Consider the following 22,104-nt stretch of genomic DNA (forward strand, 5'->3'; position numbering starts at 1 on the left):
GGATAGTATAGCTTTTATTTTGGAAAGAGACATTTCTCTGTAATAAACTCTCTTTTCCAAAGATGAGTGATTCCTCAATCAGATACAGGGCTTGCAATATCGCTAGCCCGACGTCCTGGGGCTAGCGATTTTTTTCAGTCGGGCTACCAAAATCTATCTCTTCCCTGCCCGTCGGGCTATTGTAGGAAGAAAAATATATGTCAATGCTTTTGCATTCTTTCAGAAATGTAGCTGGGTAATTATGTCATTGGCATCGGTGAGCCACTGTCAATATGTGACATATTGAAATCGCGTTTGAATTTGCGCTTGTTTTTTTGCTTTCACTTTGCAATTGCGCGAACTGTGTATAGAGAGCGACAGCACTGATCTGTGAGTGATGAAAATTTGTGCACCAATTCCTCTGACATCGTCTTATTAATCGTTAGCTCACTATGCAAACATGACAAGTGAAATCTCCCGCAGCAAGCTTAAACATGTGAGAGGTTGATCGCACAGAGAATCGCTGAGCTTATGTGAGTGCGTGTGTAAAAGCAGGAGGATATATATTTCATTTCTTCTGAGCCAAATAAGACAGGTCAGGGTGAAGAAGTGACAGCCAAAGAAAAGCTTACCACAAAACGGAGAAGTTATGACAAATCAGACTATAAGGCAAAAAGAAAGTGCAGCTTCATGGTTTCATGGACAAAAGAATTTCTGTGGCTGCAATATGATGAGCTAAATAACCAGGGCTGCACATAAGTGGTCCGCAGGTGCGCATTCGCTGTCAAAATAAAAAACGCGCACAAGGGTTAGGGTTAAATTTAAAAACTGTACTTTTGAGTTAAAATATATATTTATAATTTTAATAAATGACAAATTAAAAAGGCATGAACATTTTTTTTGTATCGAAAAAATATCGAACCGTGACACCAAAGTATCGAACCGAACCGAACCGTGAATTTTGTGTATCGTTGCACCCCTAATAAATAGATAATCATAAGAGGAGCATCCAGACGGGGAATATCAGCTGAGCATAACCGTGTGTGTCCTTTGTTTGACATGCTATAACCTTTGCTTTGACACTTCACTATAAACTGCTGATCTGGTTATTCATGTGTCCACATTCCTTCTTCTTTTTTTCTTTTTTTTTACATGTAGCACTGGCTGGCTTTTTCCTCACAGGTGCATATTTGCAAACATTTACATCTTTTGCTCCTTTTGAACTAGATTGCAGTGCACCATCAGCAATCTTGAGCTGACTTGAGAACAGATGATGTAAGGACTTTGCATCAGCAAAGCAGGATGGGTAATAATCTTGGTGGAATGATTACCCAAACAAAGGGGTAGTTTGGGGCAAGGCAGGTTTATTTATAAAGCTCATTTGAAACACTACAGTCATCATGATGCTTTAGTTTCAGGCAAAAATAAAGAGGAAAGAACCAGAACAAGACTTTTGCTTATTTGTTTCTTTATGATATGGTTGATGATATGATTCACACGAAATTTAGGATTAGACTGCAATCAAATATATTTAAACAAAAACATAAGATCACTGAAAGCAGGGTGAATTAGTCCAAGGTAGATGGCAACTTCTGCAATGTGAACAGAGGCCAACATCTGTTCACACCATGGCGATATGTGAATCTCGACCATGTGCCTGTGGACCCCTCCATGCAAGCACACTCACACACATACAGTGACATTTGCGCTAAACCATTCCAGATTATACTTAAGACAGAGGGACATGTGCAGATAATCTTCATCTTCTGTTGAATCCCCCGTATTTGTCCCTGTGATCCGCCCCTTCCTCCACTAAATAATCCACTGCAACAATCACTGCAGCAATTGCAGTATGGGGGGATTGTGGCACCTGGCACTTTTTCTTCGTTTAGGATGTTGAAGTGCGTCTTAAGGTCACCGGAGGATTCGATCACCTCAGGGTGAGACAAATTTGTCGCCCCACACAGACTAGTTGAGATATTTTTAGAACAAAGGAGCATGAGATTGCAGATTTAATTAACAGATGACATCAGTATTCATGTCGGACACAACAATGTGATCCAGATAAAGAAGCAAAGAAAAATGGATGCATAAATGAACAAAAGTTTTTATAATAATGCAGAAAGTCTCTCTGGTTTCTGTTGGCTTGTAGTAAAGAAGGGGTAAAGCCCCTTGATAGTTTTTATTTATATTGTTTTTATTAAATAACCTTAAAGACATCACTTCACACGCTGCAGATAACATCGTTCGGAAAGCTACAACCATGCAGTTAAACTGATAAATCAACTCACCGTCTTTATTGTGTATTCAAACATTCATAGCTATTTTACACTTTTCAGATCACAAAAAATCCTGAACATTCTTGACGTTGAAAGTACTTCATAAAACAATCATGGCTTGATACCTGTATATTAGAGAAATTAGATGCCTTTGAAAAGTCCATTAGGGTGTCTTAAGTGCAGCGTGGGATTGTATTACCAAAGATCCTTCCTTCACTTGAGGACAGGTGAACGGTTCTCTTCACTTCCTGACTGACGTCTTAACCAATTTACATATGGACTTAAAACAGAAACCTCACCTGATTTGGAAACATTGACAGTTTTAGCCTGCTGCCTGGTCTCAAAGAGGATTTAGCCAGAGTCATTTAAGACAATGATTACCGGTGGCGTGTAGCACTGAAAAGAATAGCTAAGTGATGACTGGCTAAGGCTGACTCACCTTTACCTGCACTTGCTTCATGCTTTGCCTTAAATTCACTCATTCCACACTCTGTGAAATATTGTGTCCCTCCCTGATGTTCTCTACGTGCTGTCCCACATAGAACGCTCTTTTACAGAGTGTCACAGTACAAGGACGTAATGACTTTCTCTGTGATTACCAACGGGCTAAGCCACTCTACAAGCCTCTTATTCCCCCAGCAGCTGGATCAAGCAGCAAAAGTTACTCGTGAAATCCCCTCTGCAGTAGGCAGCTCCGGCTGCTGATGAATGGAAAAGGCCCAGCACTGACTGGTTGCGAACTATCAATCTAAACAGGTGGAGAGATGCAGTGCACGTATTTTTGGGCCAGTGTTTAAACTTCAGCTGTTTTGCTCTGGATAGGCTCATCACAGACAGTTGTGTTATTTTTAAGTAGAATAGACTCATTTTATACTGTGGAGCTTCAAACAGCAACTTTATTTACACATATTTACATTTGAACCACTCAGTATTAATACTGACCTTTGCATGTTTCAGTTAAAAAATGCCAAATATAAGCAGATCTTCTGCTTTCCTGCATAATTTAATAACATCAATTCATCTTTTACCTCTGTATTAAAATATAAGCATCTTCTTTTTTAAAAGTGATCAATTTGTGACCCTTTAACTTCTTTGAAGTTAAAACTAATGAGCTGGAGTGCTTAAAAAGACTCCAGTTGTCACTTGCATAGTCTTCGCCCAGATAGAATTGACCTCAGTTTATGTGTGCATGCATGAAAGCAGCATTTGAAGTGGTGTGGCTTTTTGTGAAAAACATAGTTTGCTGCCTTTTTTGTGTCGGGATATAAAGGAGTTGTCCACTTATTTTTTCTGTTTTCTGTCGTGGGTTTGTTCTGCGTGGGTGCGTTGGTATGAACTCTACACACGCCACCTCTGTTTATTTTTCTTGAGTTCCATTTGAAGCTCATATTTATTGCTTCATTTTTTGCCTCATTGGACTTTATTTATAGCATTTTATTGGTCATAAACACACAACCTATTTTTGACTGTTTTAGTCTCTGCACAGCAGGCTTCAACTGCTTAAACGTCTGTTCACTCCTCCTCACTTTAATATTTCTGACACTATAATGTAATTACCTGCAAATTAAACTAATGGAATGGCACGCACACACACTCACACAATCTCTCTCTCTGAGATGATCTTTATTTATCACATTTATCTGGATTTCACACACCATCACACCCTGCGCTCTAAGGTGTCCGTTCATTCAAAAAGTTTGGTTTGCATTGCTGTGTAGTTTGCCAGCCCAAGCAGCAAAGACGTGGTTCTCAGCTTGGTGCTAGAATGTCCCTTCTGAAGACGGCTGGGTCGCTGTGGGTAATACAGAACAACTACAAGATTCATCATGCAGTTGACAAAGTAGACACAGAGGAAAGACAGCGTGTTTCAAAAACCTCTGCTACAGACCATAAAATAACCAGTGTTATTAATCTTGATGAGGAAAAACATGGGAACCAATACTTGTGTTGTATTTTCAGTGAGAAAATATCCAACACAACTCTTGGTTGCACTGTTATGTATTTTTAAGAATACGAAATATGTTTTGTGTGATCTGTAGTAATGTCTTTGATATTAGTCTTTCCATCTATATTCCCACTGTCCTTTGCTAACTTGCACTTACAGAGTAAGACTTAATTTCTAGTTTAGGTATAAATTATTTATGGATATCTCATCACCATGATGTGGGTTATTAAAAATGCAATGATGTGAGAGTCAGATGCATGACGCCAAAGTGGGTTTAGTGTATGTCCAAAAAAGAAATAAGACTGATTACATCAGATAACAATTGTTAGCAGGAGTCACTGAATATAGCAAGTAATGTATTAATTTTAGATGGAATCACGTCCACCTGTTGGATTGTTTTTTTTCAGTAGGATGAAAATACAAACCTTGCCCCGTCCTCAGGATGGATGGTTACAGGTGTGTTCTAATAGACTGTACTGTCAAACAAAATTCGAGTCTTATTTTTGAACCTGTTCCAAAAAAAAAAAAAACCTCCCTGAGACATCTTCAGGGATCACCTCAGCAAATAATGAACTTTTTGAATAATGAACTGAATAATGACCTCCGTTTAACAACTTTAGATGTTACATGGACGAGATGTCTTGGAATTAGAGCAGGGCGATATGACCAAAAATATTTGTCACGATATACATTTGAAAATTTGAGATAATGATATAACTGATGATATAATTGACACTAGAAAAAATACTTTACAACTCCACAACTTTATTAGTGCAAAAAAACCCACATCAATGTATTTTCACTTAAACAAGCAGCTTTTTTATGTGCATTAAAGTTATATAAAAAATTAACACTGCAAATGCAAATTCCTCGCTGACAGTTTAACCAAAAGGCATTTCCAGTGGAAATTGGCCGACATATCCTCAGCATAACCATGTATAATATGCACAAAACTTAAAAAGAGGTTATACACACACAATACAGTAATATTATGTTGAAGCACAGTACGTATCACTCTGCGAGGCTCCTGCCTACGATAGCCGTAATGCTCCGACAATCCATCAAGCTGTGCGGGTTTCGTAGCTTAGCAAAGTTGTACTGAAACATTTGACAGATTTTCCAGCGCCGTGTACGACATAAAATAGTTTTGAGGTCAGTAAACACGATCAGAGTTCATACATAAGGCACATGGGATTATAAGGGGCACTGTCGACTTTCAGAAATATCAAAGGATCGATTTTAAGTGCGCCGTATTTTCCAAAACACTTGCTAATAACGATGCCCCACTAGCATGCTCTACCAAAAATAGTGCTTTGTTGTGTATCTGATGGACGAAAGCTAAACCAGTTCCACACCACTGAAGCTGCAGCATTTTTACAACCCAATTCTGGTTCATCTGTTTCATTCAACGATCCGCTTTTGCCCTTCTCATTCTCTCTCGCCACCGTGCTTTTTCCGCCATGTGCGTATGAAAACAAAGGCACTGCGCATGCGTGTTTTACCCATATTCTATCCTGATATTTCATTTTCTTATCATTGCCCAACATTATACCGGTATTACCGTGAACGGTATGATATGGCCCAGCCTTACTTGGTATAAGTACTTGTCCAAGGTAATATATCATATTTTTTCATAGATAACACCATCTGCAATAGCTTTACTAGTGGAGAATAGTTTCATTGTCTTCTTAAAAGATCTTTCTGGCTTCTCCCATTCAATGTTTTTCTGCTACCAGCGTGGTGACATGACATTTGTGGCAGTCCCTGCACTGAGTCAACCAAACTGTCAGGAAGTTCTTGGATATAAGAAGAGGAACGCCTTACAAATGGAAACATGTGATAATGATTTGCATAAGCAACCATCTGAAGTTGTCTTTACTTCCACCGAACATTGTCAGGATGAAGATCCATGAACAGCATTATTATGTACTGTGGTTCTTACAGCAATTGTTTTCCAGTCACTGGTTATATTGAGTTTTGGTTACACGATGTGTTAAATCTCCTCTGCATTTCACATAACGAGAAAACTGTGTTTCTACAGGTGATGGAGTCCCAAAGGAAAACAGTCCTTTTATCAACAACACAGACGACAAAGGCAACAGCTACGATGGCACCAACATGGCACTTTTTGAGGTAACTGCCCAACATCATCATGTGGATGTCGCTATCATTTCACAAGCCAAGGAGTGTGTTCCACTACACAAGGAAATGTGACTGTGCTTAGGCTGGGAAGGAGAAAGCCCAAACTCCACAGTAAAAACTATAAATTCACCAGAACCCTGGCTGAACCTTATCTGCAGCCTAAGTTGGAGCTAGTCTGTGAAGCTCAAACCATTCATTAATGCCAAGTATGCTGGAACAACAGTCTAAGTTGTGGTGAACTAAATAAATAGAAACTCGCAGAGGTAAAAGCACCAATTTACCCTTAGCTCAACAATGTGTCAGTCAAGAAGTTTATTTGCCATAAAAACTGGTACATTCATTTAACTCCATTCAGCTGAACCTTTGCCTGCTGCTTGCCTCTGCCATTTGGCGGACCTTGTTGCTCTGTGGTCACTGGCGCTTGTGTAGAATCAATAAGACAGCCGCGGCTTTTGGTTCTGAAGTTGATCCAGGAATGCTTTTCAAATATGCTTTGAATGGATGAAAATACAAAATTTTGCACAGTTTGTTTTGCAAATGGAAGACTTCATGCGATAACTGCCCATCAGAAGGCCAAATTAAACTTTGAAGTTTTTCCTTGATGTGATATATATGAACATATAATTCCTGCAAGCCCAAAGTTCAAGCATCAGGCTGCTCTGAACCATACTTTCTGTTTCTACTCTTGGCTCTGTATGAACTTAATGAGAGCAGATTTCCTGAATATGCTTCTCAGGTACACGGCTCTGTCTGTGAGCATGAAAGCCCCACCAGCCTATTCTTTTCTTTTAGTATTCAGCCAGTCAGAAGGTAGATGGCTTAAAATGAAGACAGTAGATGCACTGGCTGCACTAAAGCCCAGTATAAGATCTAAAGGAATGATTTTGAAAAACAAATCATACAAGGCTGCTAGTAAAGTTCAGCTATAACAGTTTTGAGCCTGAAATGAGCATAAAAGCTCCCACTGAATGTCATTTTGAAAAGGTCATTTGTACAAGACTGCTGCTGTTTAGCTGTTAAAGATGAGTTTCTTTATTGCAGGAGGAAATGGACAGCAACCCCATGGTGTCATCCTTCCTCAGTAAACTCGCAAACTACACCAATCTCTCACAGGGTGCACAAGAGCACGAGGAGGCTGATGACGATGAGGGGCCAAAGAAGAAGGCTGTTAAGGTAAAGAAGCACACACTGTAGTGGAGCTTTTAGTTTGTGTTTGCATGCATTACATACATGGTAATGTACAGTTGCATATTAACAGTTGTTCTTTTAAATCTGCTGACCTGTCATTATATAACCAGGTCTTTGACCGATGAAGCCACCGCTGTTTGTTTTTGTTCTCTCTGTGCTTTTCCATCTTTAATACATCTCTTAAAACGTTTTTGTTCCTCAGAAAAAAATGTTATTATTATTAATATGCGTGTGTGTATTACTGCTTAGAGGAAGTCTGTTTAGTCACTGAGTCAACATTTCGTTTTGTGAAACGGCTACAGTGAAAAACTGATTTTGCCAAGTAAACAAGAAGAAGAGGCAGGGTCAGGCTCATTTCAAAGATAAAATTCTGATAAACACCATCACCAGTCCAGCACAAGCCTTTCCTTCAGCCTCTCCTTCGATGCTTTTGTTTTGTCATTCTTTGAAAAGAGTAGTTTCCACAGTGCTGCCATGCTTTTGTAACCACAGCCTGGGTCACATCCCAGTTGCCCCATCTCGTCCCAATGTGTAGAAATGGGCCTTGAGCACCTCCCACTGGCTTTTAGGAGCATCTTACTAAAGAAAGAAGTGGATGCCATTCTTGGCATTCTTGCACCTCTTTGCCTGAAAAAGTGGGACGAGTATCTTACATTTGGAGTTAGATGGTGGGTAGGCCTGTCATTCTCCTTGCGGTCTTTCTGCTTGTTGTTGTGAAAATACCATTCCTTGCAAGGAATAAGATGGAAGTCAGTTGTACTTTTGGGGTAGTGGTTTTGACTTATACAGTGTTTAATAATGTGTACTTTCTTTTACACTCTGTCTTTATTTCCCTCTTTGCTTCTGCTTCTTTGTCTCTGGTGATGTTTTTTAATTGTTTTATTTATGGCTGTAAGGGTTTTAGCAGTTTTCAGTTTGCACAGCAGTTTTCACTTCTTTCCTCTGTTGTCATATCCTTAATCACTCCTTCCATCAAACACAAATATTTTTAATGTTTTCTCATCTTCTGCTTTGTCGCTTCTCTCCCAAATCCTCCCCCTGCCCTTCCTGCCTTACAGAGCCCTCAGATGGGGACGTTCATGGGTGTCTACCTCCCATGCCTCCAGAATATTCTGGGGGTCATCCTGTTTCTGCGCCTTACCTGGATTGTTGGCACTGCCGGCATCTTGGAGTCCTTGGCTATTGTCGGCTTATGCTGCTCATGTGTGAGTACTTCATCATCACAGTCTATGTGTTTGTTTCTGAGTCTCTCTCTTTTTGCTTTTTCCCCCTAAAATGTGGCATTAATGCTTGTCTCAAGGCCTAAAAAGTTTGTGAATTAGAAGATTATAAAAATGCAAGTTTTAAACAGCCACAGCTGCATGGCTGATGTGATCTGTGACAATCCAAAGTAGAAAACAACTGTGGAAACTTTAGGCTCACATGGACTACTTACACATATGCTCAGTATGCTGACCTTATTATTTGAAATTAGGCCATGTTACCATGATCATTGTGCTAAACATACTCTAGGTCCATGTTGCATTACAGTAAAGGAAGTATGACTGGTTATGTGCAGAGTAAACGTTGATGGGTGTTTTGTGTTCCCTTCTACATCTCACACCAAACCTTTGTCCTTGAATTTACTTCCTGATTATTTTTTATGATGGAAACCATTTCAATGTATTGATAAATGATAGAATAAGAGGAACTGGAAGGAGCTGAATATTATTTGTTCTTTATCAAGGGCTTTAGCTTTTAACTCATTAGAACAGGATTATGTAAGAGTGTGTGCATGTGTGTGCGCACGGCTGAGTGTTTTTGCTGATTTTGGGTCCAGAAGCTGCTTCGGTTGGTTGACAGCCATAATGAATGGCCAGCAAGATGAATTAGTGGCCACTGATCCCTCCTATATTTAGCCACTGTGACTCTCCATTTCTCCTGCTCGTCCAGCTTCTAATGGTACCTGACTTGACGTGTAATCCGTCCATCTGCAAACTGTCAGAAACATGACACCGTCCACACCCACACAGTAGCTATATTCACCAATCCCATGGCAGGCAATGGATTATTTCAGCTTAATCAGGCAAAGTAGAAAGGAGGAAAACCCCAGACCCTAAATGCTTTTTGTCTCATAATTAAATCTTCTAATGGCATACCATCGTCTGTTTGAAGAGTAACACTGCCTAAACAAAGAATCAACCGTGAAGTGCATTTCCATTAATAAACCCATTCTTATCAAAACTTTACATTTTTAATATCCACAAATTATCAAATTTGAAGCATGTTATTAATGATCTTATTAGGTGTTTTATATTAGATATTTTGGACCCTGCAATTCATAATATTATACTGAGACCCCCAACAGTGAGATCACCCACTGTGAGTAAGCAATTGGCAACATCGGGAAGGGAAAAACTCCTGCTCTCTCTTTTTAGTCCCTGTCAGCATTTTGGATCAACTGGAGGCTTTTCCCACCTGTGCGGCCCTACTTGCTTTATATGTGCAAGTAGGGCCGCACATGATTTTGGCTTCCCACAGTTAAATAAACACGATTATTTAAAATCCAACACACACACCTGATAATCAAAGCTTCTGTTTGCTAAGCACAGCCAGCAAAAGAAAGTTGGATTAGAAAGATGTCCATGTGAAGTTCAAGTATGAGATAAATAAGAATAAAGAATAATAAAGTATCCTTTTAGGTGACAACACATATGTTCAGTAGGGGTGCAACGATACACAAAATTCACGGTTCGGTTTGGCTCGATACTTTGGTGTCACGGTTCGATATTTTTTTCGATACAAAAAAAAATGTTCATGCCTTTTTAATTTGTCATTTATTAAAATTATAAATATATATTTTAACTCAAAAGTACAGTTTTTAAATTTAATGTTGCTGAAACAAAAAAGTAATAAAAAAAATATATATATATCTCAGGGCTCGCAAAATTTCAAAATCCCTGGTAGCCCTTTGGGCAGGGACTCTTCAGTTTTTGGTAGCCCAAAATAAATTGAAGTAGCCTGAATAAAAAAGAGAGCAATTTTTGATTGATGTTTTATTTCCTGTTTTGTTTCCTTTACAATATTATACATTAATAATATAATATTGTAAAGGAAACAAAACATTAATCAAAAAATTGTTAAAAAACAAATTACAACATTGTATAAAAATTACAATCATCAACTCAAATACTTGGTTCTAATCGAACAGAAATTTCTATGAACTTGTAAGAACTGTGTAGGACATGAATCAGTCTGTGTCAGATCAGAATTTGAAATTTCCACTGAAGTCACGGTAAGAGGCAAGTGGAACCAAGATCTAGGCCATTTGCTTTTTGAAGTTTTCAAAGACTGCTAAATTTTGCCAGTGGTAGTTCACTCTTTGCAACATAGTACGCTGTTCTAAACAGATTTTTCAGGTTTATTTTTAGTATGTTATTTGCAATTGGTGTTTGTTCTGGGAAAGATATTGCAGACTGAGCAATAATGCATTTCTTGCATTTCTCATGGGTTCTAATGGGGGCCTTTTCTTAAAATGACATTTCGAAAGAATGCAAAAGCATTGACATATATTTTTCCTTCCTACGATAGCCCAATGGGCAGGGCAGAGATAGATTTTGGTAGCCCGACTGGAAAAATCGCTAGCCTGACGTCCCGGGCTAGCGATTTTGCGAGCCCTGTGTCTGATTGAGGAATCACTCATCTTTGGAAAAGAGAGTTTATTACAGAGAAATGGATCTTTCCAAAATAAAAGCTATACTATACGCTTCTTCTGGGCTATATTCTCAGCAGCGTATTAAACATATCAGGCCCCCATAAGGAGAATCCTGTGCTAACGGCTGTCTAAATGACTCGGGTCAAGTTTGTAGCATGCATGCTTGTTGTTTTTGTCTGCTTCCACTTGTCTTTGCACTAGGATGATGTCGGAGTAAATGTGCAGTCATATTCACTGTGTTCCCACTAGTGCTGTCAGCGTTAATCTCGTTGAAATGACGTTAACGCCACAACACGGCAAATCTCCGTTAACGAGCTACCGCGGATCGCCCCGTGCGTGGGGCTGGACGGCCAACACGTTAACGAGCTAACTGCGCTAACACACTAGTTCCCACCCATGTAATTGAGCATTACGTGGCACATCCAACATACTGTTTTACTTTATTCCATGACGCGCTTACCTTCAGGGTCATACATCACATGAAAACCAAAATAGTTCCAAACGCCAGATCTGAATGAGGGTGGGGGAGGTTCAATTTGCCATGTTGCAAGGAGAGCTTAACTTCTGTCTCGCTAGCTTGCCCTGCGCTCAGTGAATCTGCGTTCGACTACTCCGCCTAGGCTGCACTGTCGAGCGCAGATCCACTGAGTGCTCAACACAGACAGCATTGTCAGAAGGAAAGTTGATAGAATAAATTTTGTATTGTTCGATACATATGCGTACCGAACCGAAAGCACTGTATCGAACGGTTCAATATCAATACGAGTATCGTTGCACCCCTAATGTTCAGTTAACCTCCTAAGACCCAAACTCTTCCACGGCATGCATTTTTAATTTCTCTTTGATATTTGGGCTGATTGGGACCTGATGAATGTAAAAACAAAGAATTATCAGATTTTTTTTTAACCTAATTTTTGTTTCTAAGAAAAATGAGAGCCACATATGAGGATATTTGTTTAAAATTTCGATAGAACAGTAGCAGTATAATGTCCTTGTAAGTGGATATCAGGCCCTTGTAGAGCAAAATTGAGTATTTTGGTCTAATAACCCAAAATGTGGACACCAGGTCCTAGGAGGTTAAAACTGTGATACCTCAAAGAGCTCAATGTTCAGATGTAGTTGAGAGTATTTTATAAATCCAAGTACGGCTGCTGATAAATTCCCGACATGTGGCAGGTAGCTTTAGAGTTACAAATTGGTCCATGTGACGCAGGAACAGTGGGAATGATGTCATCAGTAAACAAATGCCTTCCAGTTCTGTACTTCAAGTTCTCGCATCATTCGTTGTCAAGTCCAACTTTGTGTATAGCTTCTTAGTGCTTCAGTGGAAGCAGGAGGTAAAACTGTCAGCTAATTGGCTTTACTCCAGCCTGTCTGACACCTTAAATAGGACGCCAACAAAGAGCACGGGGTGTATTTTGGTCATGCCCTTGCCCTTTCTCTACACCTCCTCTTGCTTTCCTCTCATTCATTTGCCTGCTTTTGTGTCACCTTCACGCTGTCCTCCTTCAGTCTTTACTTCACCCTTTTAAGTTTTAACTCTATTTTCTTTTTTCTTTGTGCATCTTATCTGCCCTTCTCTCCGCTCTGTCCTTTCTGTCATCCGGAAGGTCTGTTAGGTAACAGGCTGATGTAAATATCCTCTTCCACAATGACTGATTTCATGGAAAAGCTTGTATCTGTTACCAATCCAAAAGATTTAGAGCATAAGCCCATAAGAAGTATTTTAACAGACTCAATATTAATTTAATCCACAGAGGGTACCATTGTTTGAAAAATCTACAAAATTCAGGGAAATAAAGAACTAGAGGGTGGGCAAGGACGGTGTTTTGTTTTGGGGGGCTTTTACATGACACCATTGCACCATCTTTGTAAGGTCTTCAACATGAAGCATTTTAATTCAGTTCAGCTTTTGTTCATTAATCTCGTCTCTCCACAGACCATGCTGACAGCCATATCCATGAGCGCAATTGCTACTAATGGTGTTGTTCCAGGTAGGATCCTTTTTCTTGGGGTTATTTGAATAACAGTACACACTTGTCTTCTTCAGGCTTATGGGTTGTATAGCAGTATATAGCTGAAATGATGACCTAAAAGATATTAATATCCTCCTCCCTCATTCCCTTTTTTCCAGCTGGAGGCTCGTACTACATGATTTCCAGGTCTTTGGGTCCAGAGTTTGGTGGAGCTGTGGGTCTCTGTTTTTACCTGGGGACCACATTTGCTGGCTCCATGTACATCCTGGGTACCATTGAGATTCTACTGGTAAGTAGATTATTTTAGATTTGCAGCTGGTAGATCGAGTGATCCCAATATCCATCAGTTTATGGATTCTCTGATACCTTCTACAAATCCAGTTGGTCATCTCATATAGGGTGCACCTTTTAAGCTGCTTCAGCCAGCAGCACCACATTTGCTGCTCCGTCTCCAGGCCAGCTTCTGCTAGTGATGTGATTATTTATGCATACTCTGTTCTGCTGTCTTTTGTCTTGTCTTCCTTCTCTCACCCCAACCGGTCGCGGCAGATGGCCGCCCCTCCCTGAGCCTGGTTCTGTCGGAGGTTTCTTCCTGTTAAAAGGGAGTTTTTCCTTCCCACTGTCGCCAAAGTGCTTCCTCATAAGGGGTCATATGATTGTTGGGTTTTTCTCTCTACCTTACAATACAAAGTGCCTATAGGCAACTGTTGTTGTGATTTGGTGCTGTATAAATAAAACTGAATTGAATTGCTGTGGTCTTGCTGCTGCTTTCCCCATTTTATGACCTTGAAAGCAGAACGCAGTTGGGCCATAACCACAGTTTATTTAACACACAAACTGCCACAATATAAAAGTTTTCTTCACATCTTATTAGTACAATGAAACGAGAAGTCGTTTAATGTGACACTTTGTATTTCTTCCTGCATTGTCTTTGTCCATCCAGACCTACATGGTGCCTAAAGCAGCCATCTTTGTGGCAGATAAAAAGGAGGATGAATTGGATGCCCTGCTGAACAACATGCGTGTTTATGGCACTTGTTGCCTAGCAATAATGTCAGTAGTCGTGTTCGTTGGGGTCAAATATGTCAACAAGCTGGCACTGGTCTTCCTGGCTTGTGTTATTCTCTCCATCCTGGCCATCTATGCGGGAGTCATCAAGACCATCTTTGATCCGCCATACTTTCCGTGAGTCAGTGCTAACATTTATTAAGATTTATTTCAGTTTAATTAGTGCTTCATGTTAAAATTTCTCTCTTCCTTCACACAGTGTCTGCATGTTGGGGAATCGTACCCTAAAGAACCACCAGTTTGACAAGTGTAATAAGATTGAGGTTATAGACAACATAACGGTCACTACCCAGCTGTGGAACCTCTTCTGCGATGGATCTCAGCTCAATGCCACATGCAACGAGTATTTTGTCAACAACAATGTGACCGAGTTGCAGGGCATCCCTGGACTGATCAGCGGAGTCATTTCAGGTGGGAGCAGACCGTTTTTGTTTGTTTTTTTTCTCTGGAGCCGTGTGCACATGTGGAAGAATTTTTTAAAAAGTTACCAAGATATGTGTATACTTGTTTGAATCATACAGATTTTAATAGCTGTTCACCTATCCTCATCGATCAGGCAACAACAACCACAACAATCTTTATTTATAGAGCACATTTAAAAACCAGCGGTATACCAAAGTGCTTAACATAAGAGACAGAGAAGTAACACGAGTATTATAAGGCCTTAGCAAAGTGTCAAATATACTCACAGGTCAATGCCACTAATACACAGGGGGTAATATGAAATGCATATCAAATAAAAACATAATAAAAGCACAAGCCATAAAAAATATGTATAAGGAAAAATAGAGTAAGTCTAAGAGTCAGGTGCGAGCATTAACAAGCAGGAAAGGCGAGATTAAACAAATAGGTTTTTTCAGGCACACTGAATACTTCCTACAAACTATAAATGAAAATGATTGAAGAATGCTTAATCTCAGCAGGAATGTACACGGTCAGTAGTTTTTTGAATGCATTGCAAAATCTGAGCATACCTCATGTTATGTAACTGCTGGCAGGGACACACTGCTTTTCCTCCCAACATCCAGTGCAGATGCATTCTTGTCATATTTCTGCAACTGGGACAAGCCTGTGCAGGTGCTGAGTGATTCCATGCACAACTGTTTTACTGTCTCCTTAAAAACAGACAGTTATTTTACTGACCTCTCATCCTTTCATCATTTCTGTGAAATATATTTAATTTTCTCTTGATTAATGATTCATTTCTGCTTTGGTGCTGATACTTATATAGCACTTTTCTACTCTAATTGAACATTCAAAGTGTTTTTAAATTAAGAATTTAACTTTGCCATCCTCACTATCTAACCGAATTTCCCAGAGGAACCCACCCGAAGGATTAATAAAGTTCTATCTTATCTTATCTTAATAATATTATTTCATTAAATGATTTATCAGTTTCATCGGTGTACCAATGAAACCATTTTATTGTCTATTAATATTTAGATTCCCTTCACCCTGCACTAATGGATGTAACGGATGTTGTAAACAAGCTACGTGGAAAGTCAGAAATCTAAAAAGGTTCACTTTGTCCAGTACTATTTTGAGCTAGAAAAGGAACAATTATATATTTGAGTAAAGTGACATATATGCACATTAGTATAGGCATGTAGACATGCTGAGGCTAGCACTGCTAACGTTAGCCACACTAACGTTAGCAGTGCTTTATTTAAATTAATTTAATTGCCTACCTAAATTGAAATTTTCATTTCATTCACACCTTGCCTTCTATCACAAACTTTTGCTGGAGGACTAACTGCTGATTAGTTGTTTGAATAGTGATCTAGTGCCAAGAATAGCCACACATTTCTACAAGCAGTCTGCACATCTTCACTCGTGCTGTCCCAATTTTATCAGCAACACTAAATAAATGCCACACAATTGACTCATTACCCTGTTTAGTACTTGCTGCAATATGTTGCACAGTTCACTGAGCTCAAACAAATGTTCCACCTGCAGAGACTGCCCTCTGGTTGCATTTGTGTGCAGTAAACTACAATCTAATTTTTTCCCAGCACTAATGTAATTTAAACAGATAAATAAAGTCATTTTATCTGCTTCGTGTTGGTGGATTTCTCAGGGTAGCAGGCAAAGGATTTTCCCACAACTTGAAAAGACATACTCCTCGCTCGCTGCTCATCATCTCTTCTCGATAACTTAAGATAAGATAAGATAAGATAAAACTTTATTAATCCCTCGGGTGGGTTCCTCTGGGAAATTCGGTTTCCAAAAGCACAGCACCGACAGAAGTTACAGTTACAGAATATTATATATATATATATATATACACACACACACACACACACACACACACACACACACACACACACACACACACACACATATATATAAATACAGAGACATATATAAATAAAATATACGAAGGGGATCAATAGAATAAATAGGAATACAAATAAAAATACAAGTGAATTGCACATTTCAAGTATGGAGTCTATTGCACTGTTGACTATTAACAAAAGTATTGCACGAAAGGTATTGCACAGTGAGGTGAAGAGGCACTACAGCTTAGTTGTTCCCCCCTCCTTTGTCCACCTGTTTCCCCTCCCTCTCCCCTCCAGAGAGGAGTTAAACAGTTAAACTTGTGTCCTGGGAGTACATGCGTTTCACAACACATTATGCTGTTTGCAGTATGAATTAGAATATTTCTGTCTCTCTTGTAGAAAATATGTGGTCGACATACGGCCCTCTGGGTATGTTGGTGGAAAAGAGCAACTTGCCATCGGTTGAGGGTGGCGACCCAACCCAGGACATCTACATGCCCTATGTAGTCAACGACATCACCACCTTCTTCACACTGCTGGTCGGCATCTACTTTCCCTCTGTCACCGGTAAGCTGGCGCCATAAGCAACAGACTCATTCTTTGTACACGTGCATGACAGTTTTTAACATCCGTTATGGCTGAGAGACAGCCATAGGAGTCTCTGAAGATGACCTGTTTGACTTTTGACTGTGACCCTGTCACCTCTCAGGTATCATGGCTGGTTCAAACCGCTCAGGTGACTTGAGAGATGCCCAGAAGTCCATTCCCATTGGGACCATCCTCGCTATCACTACCACTTCCATCATCTGTATCCTTCAACCTCGCACTGTTACCAGATATGATAACAAGTCACACAGAACACTGATAAATTAAAAAAAATCTTATTACACCTCTGATCCAGAAAAGTGAAAAACTGATTCGACCACAGTTTATTATTAAACTTGCCAGTGGAAGATTATCTAACAGTCACCAGATTTTTTCATCTTTGAGGAACTTAAAATCAAGAATTAAAGACTAATATTAACCACCAGCCAGGATGTGGTTGATTTCAGTGTGTACAGCTTTGCAGTTCGTTCTCCTTAGCTCTGCTTCCCAGATATCACCTCCGTGGTTCTGTTTGGCGCCTGTATTGAAGGAGTTTTGCTTCGAGATAAGTAAGAGCTTAACATATTCAACGTTACTATGGACAGTGTGCTGAATGAATGTGTTTTAATAATGGAAATGGAGAGAAAATATGCCTCAAACATGCACGTCTTCTTCATTTATAGCATCCAATGGTTTAAACAGGAATAAAAACATCACCACACTGTCCTGTCAGTTTTTGTTAAATCTTCCAATATTTGTGAATAACAGCGTTTGTCATTCACATAATTGTTTTTGCGTTGCAGATTTGGCGATTCTGTGAAGGGGAACCTTGTTATCGGCACCCTGTCATGGCCCTCTCCCTGGGTTATTGTGATTGGCTCGTTCTTCTCCTGCTGTGGGGCTGGTTTGCAGAGTTTGACCGGTGCCCCTCGCCTGCTGCAGGCTATTGCACGAGATGGCATTGTACCCTTTCTACAGGTTTGACGGTTTGACTCAAACAGCACTAACAGCAGACACTAATACTTTCAGTTTCTAGTCTTACGTGCCTCAACGTTCACACTTGGCTGCATCTGCTCGTAGGTGTTTGGTCACGGGAAAGCCAATGGGGAACCAACCTGGGCTCTCCTGCTGACTGCTGGGATCTGTGAGATCGGCATCCTCATCGCTTCCCTGGACGCTGTGGCGCCCATCCTGTCAATGTCAGTATCTGAAAGAAATATTATGCAATCTCATTCCATAAAAGTAGCTCAGCAGATCAAGTCTGTGATCCCCCAAGTATACAGCTGCTTACAGTAGATCATAAAGTGGAGATTTATTATTTGAAAAGTGACCAGAACTTTTGGATTGCTGTTTTCCCTCCTCAACAGGTTTTTCCTCATGTGCTACCTTTTTGTGAATCTTGCCTGTGCTGTTCAGACCCTGCTGCGAACGCCTAACTGGAGACCACGCTTTAAGTACTACCACTGGTGGGTGATGTGGTAAACATCCTTGCATGTTTACATCATATATCTTGTATTATATGTCGAACTGGTGTCCACAGACTGTTAAAGGTCCTCGTTAATTTGAAGCCATCAAATTAGATTTTTGATTTTTGGACGTGTGGCAGGAATCCCTCATACACAGACACCTTCACAGCCACAGGCACATCCATTTAGCCTTTACTGAAGATTAATTCCACAACACAGGTTAAGGACAATGGCAAACGGCACTATTGTTAGCTGTGGATTTTGATTACTCTATTGAATCCTAAGCCTCTCATCTCTCTAGCTTGAGCTGTTTTCACTTTATAAAGACATTTCCATGAATGCACAGAAAACAAAATGAGCATGTAAATTGTTTTTTAATCTTTTCTTTTCTTGTTTTCAGGGCTTTGTCCTTCCTTGGAATGAGCTTATGTCTTGCTATTATGTTCATCTCCTCCTGGTATTACGCTATTGTTGCTATGGTCATCGCTGGCTGCATCTACAAATACATTGAATACCGAGGGTAAGATAGATAATGGATGTGACCGAGAAACTCAGTACACTGTAAAGAGAGGAAATAATTTATCTGGAGAGAAGCTCTTGAGGTTCTTGTTTTATTTTTGCTTGCACCGTGTTAAAAGTAGCTCATGTTGCCGCAATAAACTGCATATGATCCCTAAAGGAGTTCTTACTGCCCTAAATGGATTGCTACTTTTCTCTTATCACTGAGTGCTTTTCATTCATTTGTTTGCTTTAACAGGGCAGAGAAGGAATGGGGTGACGGTATCAGAGGCCTCTCTCTTAATGCTGCCCGCTATGCCCTCAATCGACTTGAGGATGCTCCACCTCACACCAAGAACTGGAGGTATGGGTGTTTGAGGGTGTGTGTGTTTACAGTTGATATTGTGTTGGGATGGACAATAACAAGACAAGAATAGACACAGAGGATGAATTTCATTAATCTTTTGGTTCCCTTCCTAATCTGTCATGAGCAGCTGATAAGCCTTCATACTGTGAGGCTCACACTGACCTTGAAGTCCTTCTTTCCAAACCAGTGGGTACTCTTCTTAAGGGTCTGCTGTTTCCAGTTACCAGCTGTTCTTTTTCACTGTCTACCTTCAACATATGTCCCTGCAAAGCTGAGTGAGAACCAATAGTGCGACAATAATACTGCCGCACCAACATTTCAACAGTATTTTCTTTACAAACAGCTGTTATGTCACATGATTACAGGCCTTGCACTGTAATTTGAATTTGTGCACCTGATAATTGTGCAAAAAATTTAAATCCAAAATATTTGTTGGTGTTGTTTTTATTCCTGAAGTTTAAAAGAATGAAGTAAAATTAAGCCAGACTGTTTTCCCCTCTCGATCTGCATAGGCCTCAGCTTTTGGTGCTTCTGAACGTGGACTCAGATCAAGCAGTCAAACACCCTCGCCTGGTCTCCTTCACCACCCAGCTGAAGGCAGGGAAAGGCCTGACAATAGTGGGGAATGTTTTGCAGGGAACCTACCTCACTAAGGAGTCGGAGTCTAAGAAGGCTGAGCAGGTATGGTGGGGAAGCACGCGCACAAGTGTGCAAATAAAAGGCAGGTGGCGATACTGTCATTAATATTGATCTGCAGTTGCTAATAATTTAATATCAGTTGTAATGCTTGCTATCTTATCTGTGCTTCAAGGGCCTCAGATTCATCACTGGACCCAAAGGCAAATCTGTACTATCAAGCTGCATTTAGAGCATTTTATAGACTCTAACTGCAGATAAACTCTGCCACCTACTGGCCATAATAAGCAATTCATGTGATTCTTTCAGGCTGGTTTTAACTTTTATCCTCCTTAAAAACAGTTTCTGTTGAAGCAGTCATGCCCAGAAGCAACTTTACAGATGTACAAAATTATTTATTGTTCAGATCCATCAGTACAAGTTATCCTGAATGGATGTGAGTAACTAACAAATAGGTTATTTGAAGTGTTAGCTTAGCTAAGCAGGGAAACTTTGCTGTAGTGTAGCCATATCTTCTCTGGAAAAAACACATTTTGTTTTGTCAGTTGGTGCAACTTTAATAGTGAATCAGTTTTAGTCTCTTTTATGATTAACGATGAAATCCCTGTCCTCTTTTTCTCTCTCTCTCTCTCTACAGAACATTAAGGCTGCAATGTCTGCAGAGCGTACCAAAGGATTCTGTCATGTTGTAGTGTCTTCCAACCTTAGAGATGGTGTCTCACACCTCATCCAGTCTGCAGGCTTGGGAGGCATGAAGCACAACACAGTCCTGATGGCCTGGCCTGGAGCCTGGAAACAGTCCAATGACCCACAGTCATGGAGGAATTTCATAGGTACCGTGCAGTAGAATTGCAAAAATAGGGACACAATAACAGAATATATGTTGTAATTTATTTTAAAATACAGTGTAGATAAAGAGAAGACATCGTATGTGACATTTGCTGTCTGTCATTACTCTGTCAAGATGGCAGTGACTTAATGCAGCACAGTGATTTATCTCTCATAGACCCTCTGTCTGTCCTTCTGTTCATCCAGAGACAATCCGGGAAACCACAGCAGCCCATCAGGCCTTACTTGTGGCTAAGAATGTGGACAGTTTCCCCACCAACCAGGACCGCCTAGGAGAGGGCACTATTGATGTGTGGTGGGTGGTTCACGATGGGGGCTTGCTGATGCTGCTGCCCTTCCTGCTTCGACAGCACAAGGTTGGTTGGACTAGTTTGGATTGTGTTTATTCCTGAAACCATCTTAAGCTCAGCAGCATTTTCTTCTATTTCTTATTCCACCCAGAGCCTTTCTTTCACACCCATCTGTCCCGCCTGACATTCTTCTGTCCCTTATCCATCCTGTTTACCGTGCTGTTACTCCATATCTTCCATAATAATGGTGCCTTTCTCCCCTCCAGGTGTGGAGGAAGTGTAAGATGCGCATCTTTACTGTAGCTCAGATGGACGACAACAGCATCCAAATGAAGAAAGATCTCCAGATGTTCCTTTATCACCTGCGACTGGATGCAGAGGTGGAAGTTGTAGAGATGGTGAGCATCAGCCAAGGATAGCCCTGAATGGTATTCATGTCTAAGTGCAATGGGAAGCAGGATGGTTATTGAAGTTTTTCAACAATTCAGTGCCTACTTTTGTCTTAATATGATGAATGTTGTGAGGAGTTTGTCAGAGGACCCACATTGGCATCGTCCCTGAAAAATAATGTGGCTGCTGTAACGCCCGTGTTTATCCCCTTTGCAGCATGACAATGACATCTCAGCCTTCACCTATGAAAAGACTCTTGTGATGGAGCAGAGGTCGCAGATGCTGAAACAGATGCACCTTTCCAGGACTGAGAGGGAGAGAGAGGTAAAGAAGCGCTAAAAACAAACCTTCACTTGGTCTGTTTGCTGCTGTTCAACAAATGTGGATGCATTTTTTTATACTCAGTTAAATGCATTTATTCCTACTGTATGCATTTTTAATACATTGCATGTATATGTGTACATGCAAAATGA

The 22,104-nt window shown here is 40.2% G+C and overlaps 1 protein-coding gene across 5 annotated transcripts in view; it reads left to right on the top strand.

The window, feature by feature from the left end:
* slc12a7b (solute carrier family 12 member 7b) overlaps positions 1 to 22,104 on the top strand; it is a 54,573-nt gene that overhangs the window by 24,261 nt on the left and 8,208 nt on the right. For all 5 annotated transcript variants that reach the window (XM_026179193.1, XM_026179194.1, XM_026179196.1 and 2 more), the window contains exons 2-21: positions 6,245 to 6,336; positions 7,387 to 7,518; positions 8,592 to 8,738; positions 13,167 to 13,221; positions 13,362 to 13,492; positions 14,147 to 14,388; positions 14,471 to 14,682; positions 16,950 to 17,117; positions 17,260 to 17,358; positions 17,647 to 17,704; positions 17,939 to 18,113; positions 18,216 to 18,334; positions 18,503 to 18,601; positions 19,002 to 19,121; positions 19,359 to 19,463; positions 19,979 to 20,147; positions 20,740 to 20,935; positions 21,138 to 21,307; positions 21,508 to 21,639; positions 21,848 to 21,955. In XM_026179193.1, the coding sequence (XP_026034978.1) occupies positions 6,245 to 6,336; positions 7,387 to 7,518; positions 8,592 to 8,738; positions 13,167 to 13,221; positions 13,362 to 13,492; positions 14,147 to 14,388; positions 14,471 to 14,682; positions 16,950 to 17,117; positions 17,260 to 17,358; positions 17,647 to 17,704; positions 17,939 to 18,113; positions 18,216 to 18,334; positions 18,503 to 18,601; positions 19,002 to 19,121; positions 19,359 to 19,463; positions 19,979 to 20,147; positions 20,740 to 20,935; positions 21,138 to 21,307; positions 21,508 to 21,639; positions 21,848 to 21,955 (2,729 nt within the window). The remainder of the gene's footprint in view (positions 1 to 6,244; positions 6,337 to 7,386; positions 7,519 to 8,591; positions 8,739 to 13,166; positions 13,222 to 13,361; positions 13,493 to 14,146; positions 14,389 to 14,470; positions 14,683 to 16,949; positions 17,118 to 17,259; positions 17,359 to 17,646; positions 17,705 to 17,938; positions 18,114 to 18,215; positions 18,335 to 18,502; positions 18,602 to 19,001; positions 19,122 to 19,358; positions 19,464 to 19,978; positions 20,148 to 20,739; positions 20,936 to 21,137; positions 21,308 to 21,507; positions 21,640 to 21,847; positions 21,956 to 22,104) is intronic.

This window comes from Astatotilapia calliptera, chromosome 9, assembly GCF_900246225.1.
Source record: "Astatotilapia calliptera chromosome 9, fAstCal1.2, whole genome shotgun sequence".
NCBI lineage: Eukaryota > Metazoa > Chordata > Actinopteri > Cichliformes > Cichlidae > Astatotilapia > Astatotilapia calliptera.